The sequence below is a fragment of the Neovison vison genome, chromosome X (genome assembly GCF_020171115.1).
Source record: "Neovison vison isolate M4711 chromosome X, ASM_NN_V1, whole genome shotgun sequence".
Taxonomy (NCBI): domain Eukaryota; kingdom Metazoa; phylum Chordata; class Mammalia; order Carnivora; family Mustelidae; genus Neogale; species Neogale vison.
The window spans coordinates 1,050,822-1,063,542 of NC_058105.1; the positions used below are offsets into that span (position 1 = coordinate 1,050,822).

The window sequence follows — 12,721 nt, forward strand, 5'->3', positions numbered from 1 at the left end:
ATCAGGCGCCCTGCTCAGTGGGGAGTGCTTCTCCCTCTCTCTATGCCCCTACCCCCGACTCTTGGGCTCACTCACTCTCTGTCTCGAATAAATAAAATCTTTTTAAAAAGTCAAATAACCCAGTAGAAAAATTGTACAAATGACAAGAACATAGAATTCATGGAACAAGGATTGTAAACAGACCATTTGGTACATGGTATTGTTACCAGCAGGAAAGTCTCTTGGATCCCCCACCGAAGAGTTACATGAGGATCTGCGCTCAAATAAAGACAGTCAGGAGGAAGGTAGCAAGCACAAAGCAGTTTATTAAGGACAGGACATTCTCAAGTTGGGAGAGTAGACAGGCCCAGACGTGGCAACTGCACCGGGACTAGCTGGAGGTGTCATTTCTTATTGTTTGTATAGGGTATGGGTCATAGCTAGCAGGGGGAGGGGGTCTCTGACTGAGGTTGTTTCCAATCATCTAAGGGACTCCTACCAGTTGGGAAGGGGAGTTTTGGGCCCTACAAGGTAATTGCCAGAACTGTCAGGGCCATCTTCCCTTAGGGTTGGAGGGGGGAACAGGAGGGGTTGAAACCAAAAAAACTTTATAAGTTTCTGTAACTGCACAACTTCTCCAATGACCATTCTGACTTCCATAAACAGAAAACAATGTATCAGAGTCAAGACCCACAACAGAAATATTGGATCTTGGCTGAAAATGGGGTGGGGGGATCCTGACACACAAAACAGGATTCACCAAATGGATTCAACCCCAAAGCATCAGGCATGTGCTGGCCCCAGCAGAGAGAGCGAGTGTGGTGGGAGTTGATGTGACCAGTGCCTAGGAGGCACTTTCTTTCCCAAGGGCCTTGAGCAAAACCCTCTTCACCTCCTTGTTCCGCAGGCTGTAGATGATGGGGTTCAGCATGGGAGTGAGGACCACGGACAGCACGGACAGCACCCGGTCCCGCGAGCCTGAGTATGCAGAGCTGGGGAGGATGTAGCAGAGGACGGAAGTGACGTAGAACACGCAGACCACCGTGATGTGGGCAGCGCAGGTGGAAAAGGCTTTTCGTCGGCGCTCAGCGGAGCGGATCCCGAGAATAGCAGCCACGACGTGTATATAAGAGATCACAACCAGGGCACAGGGTGCAAGAGCCACCAAAAAGCTGAAGAAAAACAGGGCGAGTTCATTGGCCTGCGTGCTTGAGCAAGAGAGTTTCATCAGCGGAGGGAGGTCGCAGAAGAAATGGGTGACAAGGCGAGGCCCACAGAACTTGAGTAGAGCCGCAAGGATGGTGTGGGTGAGTGCATTGGCCAAGGCAAGCAGGCCAGAGATTGAAGCCAACCCTGTCCGGGTCCGTGGGCCCATGAGGACTAGATAGTGCAGGGGCTGGCAAATGGCCGCATAGCGGTGGTAGGCCATGGCTGTGAGCAGGAAGCACTCCCAGGGAGCCAGGAAGTGGAGAAAGAATATCTGGGTAAGGCAGGCATGATAGGGCATGGTCCGCACTGGTGCCAGCAGGTGTACCAACACCTGGGGCACCGTGTTGGACATATAGGTAGTGTCCAGTAGTGAAAGGTTGGCTAAGAAGAAGTACATGGGGGTGTGAAGTCGGGAGTCCATTACGATATGGCTGACAATGCCCAGGTTCCCAACCACAGCCACTATGTAGACCAGCAGAAAAATGGCAAAAAGCAAGTGCCTCAACTCCTCTGTGTCAGTCAGCCCTTCCAGAAGAAACTGGGACACCAGGGTCTCGTTCCCCAGCTTCATGGAACCAGGCACAGAAACCTGTAGAGTCCAACTCAGAGTCAGACGAGGATCTACGTTTGGAGGTTCCAGTTTAAAAGGCAGTGGGGGGTGAGGGAAGGTCCAGGGACAAAGAAGACAGGTTTCAAGCTTAAGGAAATAAGACTCAGAATTGGAGGAGGGGGGTTAGGCTCAGGAGGCCAGTAGTAAGGTCGAGGTCAGGAGAATGGAAACGGCAAGCCCACACCAAAAGGAGCTACTCAGATCTTGAAGCCACAGTGCATGCACCTCTGAGGGAGACAATCCCTCAGAAACTTCTACCTGACTAAGGGCCCTACATCTTGTAATGATCTGCAATGGCGCCCTTATTTCCCCATCACCAAGCCAGCAGAGCCCCAGCACAGGATCAGTGATAAGACCTTAGTCGGGTCCCCAAATGTTTACAGCAGCAATGTCAATAGCCAGACTGTGGAAAGAACCTGGATGTCCATCAACAGATGAATGGATAAAGACAATGTGGTTCATATATACCATGGAATACTATGCAGCCATTAAAAGAAACGAACTCTTGCCATTTGCAATGACGTGGATGGAACTAGAGGGTATTAGGCTGAGCGAAATAAGTCAACCAGAGAAAGACAATTATCGTATGATCTCCCTGATATGAGGAATTTGGGAGGCAGGGCAGGGGGCTGCGGGGAGTAGGGAAGGAAACTATGAAACAAGATGGGATCAGGAGGGAGACAAACCATAAGAGACTCTTAATCTCTCAAAACAACCTGAGGGGGACTGGGGGATGGTGGGGGAGGGATGGGGTGACTAGGTAATGGACACTGGGGAGGGGAGGGGCTATGCTGAGTGCTGTGAACTGTGTAAGCCTGAGGATTCACAGACCAGCACCCCTGAAACAACTAATATATTATAGGTTAATTTTTTTAAAAAAGACATTAGTTGGGTCCCTCCTTCTCCTGCTCTGAACCTTTCAGTGCCTCCCATCGCATTCGGAGCCAAAGCCAAATTCCTTCCCATGGCCTGCCAGGCCCTCGGTGAGACACTCTCTCCCCTCTCATCATCGGGCAAGAAGTCTGTCAGCTCCGTGCCCCGTATCAGACCTTCAGACTTGCCCACAGCAGCAGACACCCTTGCGTTATTTCCTGCCTCAGCAGCAGAGTGTTCTGCCCTCCTACCGGGGCTAATTTATCCAACTTCCCGGGCTGCTCTCTTCATTGTGCCGGCCCTGCCTGGCAATCTTTTTACATGTAAATGTACTAAATGCCACTGACGGTTTGTGTTATATTTTGCCAATTTTACCTCAGTGAAAAAGAAAGCAAAAATAAAGACTTTTTCAGACCCACAATAGCTGAGATAATTTGTTGTCAGCAGAAAGCCTGCACTATGAGAAATGCTAAAAACAATTCTCCACAAAGAAGGGTGATACCAGATGGGAACTTGGATCTACGTGAAGTCATGAATGTAAGGATCTATTTAGGAACTGTCCCTGCTCCCCTTCCCCCAGGGGATTTACAGGTAACAAAGCCCAGATACAAAGGTGGGTCAGGCCAGGTGGAGACATCCGAACAGTGGGGGGCTGCATACTGTCTCCCTGGTTACCAAGGAGGATGGGCCCCGCCCTTTGGGAGCCCTTTTGGCGCCGGTACCAATCAAGGTGTGATAGGCTGGTTCAAATGTCTACTAGGGGAAATTGTAACTCAGTTGGTCACCTAGCATCACTGTGGAGTTTCCTGTGTGTGTTACAATCTCATTGGTCACCTGTGTGTGGCCAGGCCCGACCGCATGGCCTTTGCCCTTAAAAGCTAGTCTGTGAAACAGGGAAGGGTCGCCCTCTCTTGTAAGAGGTGCGGCCCCGAACGTTCGGTTAGATTCTTGATGCTTGGCGCAAAATAAAGCTTTGCTTGACCTTTGCTTTGTATCAGTCTCGCTCCTTTAATCACGGACCCATTATTGGGGCATAACAATGAAGAGTTCCAGCACTGGGTGTTCTACACAACTAATGAATCGTTGAACACTACATCAAAAGCTAATGATGTCAGCTAATTGAAGATAATTTTTTTAAAGTGTTCCAGAAATATAAAGTATGTAAGTAAATATAAAAATATTTTTCTCATTTTAAAATTTCTTTCTATCATAGCAAACCATTTAAAGCAAAAATGTGAACAACATAGCATGGGGTTTATAACTACTATAAGAAATAAAATATATAAAAGAGCACAAAGGAGATGAGGGGGTAATTGTAATGTCCTTACATTAAATGTGAAATGATCTGAAATTATTTGAAGGTAGTCTATAATAACATAAAATACTTATTAGAAACCCTAGAACCCTAGGCATAAAATATATACACACATAGCGAAATTCTAGAAATTAGTCAAACTGAAAGAGGTCATAAAAATATGGAAAGGAGAACACAGAACACATGGGGCAAATAGAAAATAAACAGCAGGTTTGTTTAAATCTACAGCAGGTAGATTTAAACTCAACCATAGCATTACTTACAATTTTTGTAAATGGTCTAAACAGTGCAGCTAAAAAGCAGAGATTGCCACAGTGGATAAAAAGGCAAAGCAAAACTATGCATAAGAAAACTAAGCATAAGAAATCCACCTCAACGGGCGCCTGGGTGGCTCAGTGGGTTAAAGGCTCTCTGCTCAGCCGGGAGCCTGCTTCCTCCTCTCTGCCTGCCTCTCTGCCTACTTGTGATCTCTGTCTGTCAAATAAATAAATAAAATCTTAAAAAAAAAAAAAAAAAACGAAATCCACCTCAAGGTCACCTGGATGACTCAGTGAGTTAAGCCTCTGCCTTTGGCTCGGGTTGTGATCTCAGGGTCCTGGGATCGAGCCCCACATCGGGCTCTCGGCTTGGCGGGGTCTGCTTACCCCTTCTCTCTGCCTGCCTCTCTGTCTGCTTCTGATCTCTTTCTCTGTGTCAAATAAACAAATAAAATCTTTAATAAAAAAAAAAGAAATCCACCTCAAATATGAAGACATGAAGATATGGTAAAAGTAAAAAGATGGTTAAAGATATACCACACAAACTCTAATCTTAAGAAAGTTTGAGGGGCGCCTGGGTGGCTCAGTGGGTAAAAGCCTCTGCCTTCGGCCCAGGTCATGATCCTGGGGTCCTGGGATCAAGCCCCGCATCGGGCTCTCTGCTCAGCAGGGAGCCTGCTTCTCTGTCTCTCTCTGCCTGCCTCTCTGCCTGCTTGTGATCTCTGTCTGTCAAATAAATAAATAAAATCTTTTAAAAAAAGTTTGAGTGCCTATATCAGTAGGCAAAGTAGACTTCAGGACAAGGAAGGTGATGAAATGGAGGACTTTTGCTAATGATAAAGGGGTCACTTCATGAAGAGGATCTAAAACTCTAAATATGTATGTGCTACAAATAAAGGGGCTTCAAAATACATGAAACAAAACTCACAGAACAGGGAAAAACAGAGTGGGAAAACATTAAAGAGGGAGACAAACCACAAGAGACTCTTAACTCTAGGAAACAAACCAAGGGTTGCTGGAGGGGAGGTGGGGGGAATGAGGTAGCTGGGTGATGGGCATTAAGGAGGGCACGTAGTGAGATGAACACTAGGTGTTATATGCAACGATTAACTACTGAACAGTGCATCTGAAACTAATGATGTATTATAAGTTGGCTAATTGAATTTAAATTTTAAAAAACTCACAGAAAAGAAAGGAGAATAGATAAATCTGCAATCAGAGGTAAACATTTTAACACTCCTCTTTTAGTAATTGATAGAACAATATTGCAAAAAATCAGACATAGAAGAGCAAACTAAAATCTCAACGCATGGTAAGAAAGAAATAATGAAGATAAGGCAGATATGAATAAAATGAACAAACAATAGAGAAAAATCCATGAAACTGAAAGCTTTAAAAAAAAACAAGAAAACTGATTTTTTAAAAAAGTGTAACCAGGGAATATCAGGAACATTCTTTGCAAATAAGGAATTACCAAAACTGACTCAAGAAGAAATATAAAACATGAATATCCCCAAATCTATGAAAGAAATGGAACAGAAAACTCCAGGCCCACATGGCTTTACTAGTGAATACTACCAAATACTTAAAGAACAAATATTACCAATCCTATACAAATACAAATTCTTTCAGAAAGCAGAGGAGGGGAAACACTTCCCAAATCATTTTATGAGGCCAGCATTACACAATATCAAAACCAGATGAAGACATTGCAGGAAAAGAAAACCATAGACCAATATCCTAGTCAAGAAAAAGCTTGATTAAATATTAGCAAATTCAGTCAAGCAACCTATAAAGAGGATGATACAATCATGACCAAGTGGGGTTTATCCTAAGAATGAAAGACCGGTTTTCATTTAAAAAAAAAATCAATCCAGGGCGCCTGGGTGGCTCAGTTGGTTGGGCGACTGCCTTCGGCTAAGGTCATGATCCTGGAGTTCTGGGATCGAGTCCCACATTGGGCTCCCAGCTCCATGGGGAGTCTGCTTCTCCCTCTGGCCTTCTCCCCTCTCATGCTCTCTCACTCTGCCTCTCTCTCAAATAAATAAATAAAATCTTTTTTAAAAAATCAATCCATGTCATTCATCACAACCCCACCACCATCACCCCCGAAGTTTGAGAAACAAGGTATGGATGTTCACTACTTCTAGTCAACATTCTCCTGGAAATCCTAGGCAGTACAATAGGCAAGAAAGAGAAATAAAAGTGATACAGATTGGAAAAAAAGAAATAGAATTATCTTCATTCAGAGATAACATATTTGTGTATGTAGAAAATCCTAAGTAAGCTACCAAAAAAAGAGGAGTGAAATAGAAAAATAATCACTATCATTTATAATAGTATCCCAAACGTGAAACACTTAGTGACACATTTAATAACGTATGTGCAAAACCTTTACAGTGAAAACTAAAAGCTATTGGTAAGAGAAATTAAAGAAAACCTACATAAATGGAGAAATAGATCATGTGCATGGATCAGAAGACCACGTATTCTTTTTTTTTTCTTTAAGATTTTATTTATTTATTTGATGGAAAGAGAGAGCGCACGCACACAAGTAGGCAGAGCAGCAGACAGAGGGAGAGGAGAAGCAGGCTTCCAGATGAGCAGAAAGCCTGACCTGGGATTTGATCCTAGGACCCTGGGATCATGACCTGAGCCAAAGGCAGAGGCTTAACCAACCACCCGGGTGCCCCAAGACCCAGTATTCTTAAGAGGTACATTCTGACCACACCAATCTATAAATTCAATGCAAACCCAATAAAAGTCCTGACTTTGCAGAAATTGACAAGCTGACTTCAAAGTGTATATGGAAGTGCAAAGAACCTAGAATAGGCAAATCAGATTTTGAAAAAGAGGAATAAAGTTGAAAGACATAAGGATGACTAAAAGAGGATATAGATGGAGTGGAAATCTCGTACGTCACTGGTGGGAGTGTAAATTGGTAGAATCATACTGGAAAACAGTTCTTCAGTTTCTTGTAAAGGTAAACTTAAACTTGCCACAGGAAAGAATATCCAATGGGGGGATAAAAAGACAGTCTCTTCAACAAATGGTCTTGGGAAAATTGGACAGCCACATGCGGAAGAATGAAACTGGACCACTGTCTTACACCACACACAAAATTAGACTTATAATAGGCGAAAGACCTAAATGTAAGACAGGAATCCATCAAATTCCTTGAGGAAAACACAAGCAGCAACTTCTTTCTAGGAACATCGTCAAAGGCAAGGGAAGCAAGGGCAAAAATGAACTATTGGGACTTTGTCAAGATAAAAGCAGAAACAGTCAACAAAACCAAAAGACAACTGACAGAATGGGAGAAGATATTTGCAAATGACATATCAGATAAAGGGCTCGTATCCAAAATCTATAAAGGGCTTCTCAAACTCAACACCCAAAGAACAAATAATCCAATCAAGAAAGGGGCAGAGGACATGAGCAGACATTTCCACAAAGAAGACACACAGATGGCCAACAGACACATGAAAAAGTGCTCCACATTACTGGGCATCAGGGAAATACAAATCAAAACCACAGTGAGTTACCACCTCACACCAGTCAGAAAGGCTAAAATTAACAAGTCAGGAAATGACACATGCTGGCGAGGATGCAGAGAAGGGAGAAACTTCCTACACTGTTGGTGGGAATGCAAGCTGGTGCAGCCACTCTGGAAAACACAATGGAGGTTCCTCAAAAAGCTGAAAATAGAGCTACCCTATGACCCAGCAATCGCACTACTGGGTATTTACCCCAAAGATACAAATGTAGTGATCCGAAGGGGCACCTGCGCCCAAATATTCATAGCAACAATGCCCACAATAGCCAAACTGTGGAAAGAGCCTAGATGTCCATCAACAGATGAATGGGTAAAGAAGATGTGGTATATATACACAATGGAATACTATGCAGCCATCAAAAGAAACGAAATCTTGCCATTTGTGATGATGTGGATGGGACTAGAGGGTATTATGCTGAGTGAACTATGTCAATCAGAGAAAAACAATCATCATATGATCTCATTCATGTGGAATTTAAGAAACAAAACAGAAGATCATAGGGGAAGGGAGGGAAAAATTAAACAAGATGAAATCAGAGAGGAAGACAGACCATAAGACAAACCATAAGAGACTCTTAATCATAGGAAGCAGATTGAGGGTTGTTGGAGAGGAGGAGGGTGGGGGATGGGGGGATGGTCATGTCATGAGCACTGGCTGTTCCATGCAACTGATGAATCGCTGAACTCTACCTCTGAAACTAATAACACACTATATGTTAATTAATTGGATTTAAATTTAAAAAATAGGGACGCCTGGGTGGCTCAGTTGGTTAAGCGGCTGCCTTTGGCTCAGGTCATGATCCCAGCGTCCTGGGATCAAGTCCCATATCGGGATCCTTGCTCGGCAGGAAACCTGCTTCTCCCTCTGCCTCTGCCTGGCTCTCTGCCTACTTGTGATCTCTCTCTCTCTCTCTCTCTCTCTCTCTGACAAATAAATATTTTTTTTAAAAATCTTTAAAAAAATAAACTCACACTTTCCGTATGACCCAGAACTCTCACTTCTATTACGCAAGAGAATTAAAAATATATGTCCTTAAATATATATATATATATATATATATATATAGGGGCACCTGGATGGCTCAGTGGGTTAAAGCCTCTGCCTTGGCTCAGGTCATGATCCCAGGGGTGTGGAATTAAGCCCCGCATCGGGCTCTCTGCTCAGCAGTGAGCCTGCTTCCTCCTCTCTCTGCCTGCCTCTCTGCCTACTTGTGATCTGTCCGTCCAATAAATAAATAAAGCATTTTAAAATATATATATATGTATATGTATATCCTTGCAAGGACTTGCACATGAATTTTCATGTCAACTTTATTAGTAATAATCCCAATTTGGAAACAAGCCAAATGCCCATCAGCAGGTGAATGGTTAAACAAATTAGGTATATCCATGCAATAGAATGCCAGCCGGTAACAAAGAGGGATGAACTACTGATACACCCAACACCTTAGATGAATCCCCAAACCATTAGGCTGAGTAGGCAAACCTAAGCTATATTTATTGTCTGGGGGCAGGATGCAGAAGGGGAGAGTGTCTGTGCAGAAGCACAGGGGGAATTGTGAGAGTGAGGAGAACGTTCTGTATCTTCACTTTTGCTGTGTACACCTTCGTCCTAACTCATAAAACTGTATACTTTAAAAATGTGTAATTTTCCATGTGTGCATTTCACCTCAAATAAATTGAACAAAAACAAAAAAGAGAAGGGACAAACAAAAAATGAATAGCGAAATGGCAGACTTAAATCCCACCATATCAGTAGTTATGCTAAACGTGAATTTGCCAAACAATCCAACTTAAAAGGAGACATTGTTAGATTTTGTAAAAGACCAAAGTATGTGCTGTCTACATGAATCACATAATTAAAATATAAAGACTGGTAGGTTGGAAGTAAGAGGATGGGAAACGACTGACAAATAAATAGTGAGTGAAGAAGGCTAACGTGCTTGTATGCACATTAGATAAATCAGATTCAAGGAAAACTGTACATTTCAGAATAGTAAAAGTAGCAAATACTCCATCTGGAAGAGAAAATGATCATAAATCTGTTTGTGCCAATAACATACGTTCAAAATCCATGATGCAAGAATTAATAGGATTCATAGGTAAAAGGGACCAGTCCAAAGTTATATTTAGAGATTTTCACATGCGTTCTCAGCAGCTGAGAGAATGAGCCAATGCAACTGGTCCAGACACAGAACAGGGACTGGGAAGCTACAACCTCCTGGCCAATGCCAGCTCCACGTCTCTTACGTGAAGAGCTTATTGGCCCCCGACCTACACCATCCGGTGAATAGTGCCAGCTACCTTGATTGACGTTGTTAGAACTCTCAGTTCGAAATCTCAATTTCAGATGTGTGTCTACTGCACATTGTTTTCTAGTACAAATATGTCTTGTAAGCATTTTCTAGGCCCAAACCCAATTCTCAATGAATTTAAATTTTAAGGATTGAAATTTAAGTGAGTATGCCTCTGCCCAGCCACGCCTTGTTCTTGATTTTAGAGTAAAAGCTTTCAACTGTCCACCATTAAGTATGATGTTAGCTGCAGGGTTTGTCATATGTGGCCTTTATTATATTGGGGTTTATTAATTCTATGTCTAATTTATTGAAGGTTTTTGTGATGAAAATACATTGTATTTTGTCAAGTGCGTTTTCTGCATCTATGGACAAGATCCTGAATTTTACCTCTCATTGTAGCAATGTGGTGTTTCATGTTTATAGAAACATCCTTGTTCTCTAGCTTCAGGTCGACGCACCACATGCCTCAGATATTAAAGCTGCCTGTCCAGGGGCGCTTGGGGGGCTCCATCAGTGAAGTGTCTGTCTTCGGCTCAGGTCATGATCCCAGGGTCCTGGGATTGAGCCCCCTGTCAGGCTCCCTGCTCAGCTGGAAGCCTGCTTCTCCCTCTCCTTCTGTCTGCCCGTCCTCCTGCTTGTGCTCTCTCTCCCTCTCCTTCTCTGTCAAAGAAATAAACAAAATCTTTTAAAAAAAAAAAGTTGTCTACCCAGTAGAAAGTAAGAAAGAACAGGACTGACAGAGAGAGTTGAGTTCCAGGCTGGGGCTCTCTTTGGTGACATTGCTCAGTGAAATGCTCCCTCAAGCCAAAAGCCATTGTAGACACTGGTCACCCTCTTGCTTTGACACCTTCCTCACAGACAAGATAGGTTTGTCTTTGCTGTCCCAGCTTCTTGTGGAAGACCTACTTATAGACACCCAGGCAGGTTACAAGTTCATGTAGTCCCAGCGTTCTACACAGCTCAGTCTCTCTCTGCAGTGTGGACTGTCCCCCAGACAATGCTTTGTTCCTCCTCTCTCCATTCCAGAGACTCACCTCTCGCACTGGGGCCTCGGCCATTCCCCTCCGAGGCCGCTCTGCTGCTTTGTAAGCAGTCCCACTGTGGTGTTACATTGGGAGCGTCTTTCAGGGGAAGGCGGAGAATAATCTACTTCCTCTCCTCCGCCCCCCCACTCCCACCCCAGGGGGACCACTTCCCCTTTTGTTTTCCTCAAGGACCCTTGTCATTACTTTCAGGAAGAAAGCAGCAGCATAATGAACTGGAGGAACACTCTGGGGAGAGATGATGCAAGAGAGCCGCACAAAGGAAAGCGCCTCGGGGGACGAGGCCTCGGCCCGACAGGTGAGTACAGAGGGTGGCGTGGGACCCACTTAACCTGCTGTCCCAGCACTTTTCTTCACAGATCTGAATCAAGGCCAGTAAGCCACAAACTCTTACTTGGTAACTCTGGTGTTCTAGATTAATACATAAATACAACTGTAAAACTAAGGTGATAGTCCCACATGCTGACAGTAGTTCATATCAAATAACAGGACACAATAATTTCTCCCACTTACTAAATGTCTTCGATTGCCTTATATTACTTGAATCTCTGAATTCCAGAACCTGTCCTCCAACATGAGAACAAAGGCAAACTTAAAAGGTGGAGAAGCTAAAATTGAACTCAGACACAGAATAGCGCTGTTTTATTTTGTGAATTTATTGAACATATAATTACCAAAGAAAACACCTGGATCCCAGGCGCCTAAGGAGCAAAATAGGCAAAAGATGAGGCCCCAATAATAAAGGAGCAACTACTGCAGAAGTCAGTGGCCCAGCCAGGGCTGCCGAGGATGGGACACGCAGTTTGGTTCAGCCCCCTTTATCCTGCTGTGGCTTAAAGGAAAAGGGAGGCACAATGCGCTGCATGGTCCGAATCACCAGGGAAACCTGGTCAAGACAGGAGGTGATGGAAATCTGGAGTCGGCCGGGTCTTCAGCTAACAGGAAAGACGAAATAAAACCCAGGTGAGGGGGCGGAGGGGTAAATCGCCCATCTGTCCCCTCGCGCAGCAATCCTGGAGCATCACACTGCTTCCTTAGCCTTACCACCTCCTGTTCCCATTACGGCTCCTCCCGAACTCGCGCTGTCCCCAGCCACTCGCCACCGACCTCCCCGGACCAGCGTAAAACCAACACAGTCAGGATGTTTCCGTTTACGTTGAGCTCCTTCCGAACTGGCCCTTGAAGTTCAGCGTTTGGAGTCAGATACCGGTAGGCAATCTCCGCCTCCATGGGCGATGGGAAAGGCACAGTGAGGGCGCTGGGAGCTGGTTAAGGCACCATCCATAGCATCCCTTTCGCCTCTGCCTCGGGCCTCCTCCTCCACGAAGCCTCTTTTCCCCCAGGCTGACCCTCAGGCTGTCCACCCCCTCCCCGCCTACACACACCGGCCACCCTGGACGGTGCTGCCGCTACCCCCGCATTCCCCCCAGGCTGGTTTTCCCCACCTCCACCACCATCCTCGGCCAGCAGGGGCCAAAGCCCAGCCCACCCCCTCCAGATGTCCAGAGTTCCGGCTCCCCTTTCAAGCCCGCTTGCCTGTGTCCCCCATCAAACCACCTTCAGCCCCTCCCCGTGCCGTCCA

At 44.8% G+C, this 12,721-nt stretch overlaps 1 protein-coding gene across 1 annotated transcript; it reads right to left on the reverse strand.

Annotated features, from left to right (window-relative positions):
- Window positions 1–823: 823 nt before the first annotated feature.
- LOC122897510 (olfactory receptor 3A3-like) lies at window positions 824–12,369 on the reverse strand. The gene is made up of 3 exons (XM_044235758.1): window positions 12,203–12,369; window positions 11,131–11,194; window positions 824–1,777 (listed from the first exon to the last, which is right to left on the reverse strand). Exons 1-3 carry the CDS (start codon window positions 12,367–12,369, stop codon window positions 824–826), a joined length of 1,185 nt encoding a protein of 394 aa, XP_044091693.1.
- Between the last annotated feature and the right edge of the window lie 352 nt (window positions 12,370–12,721).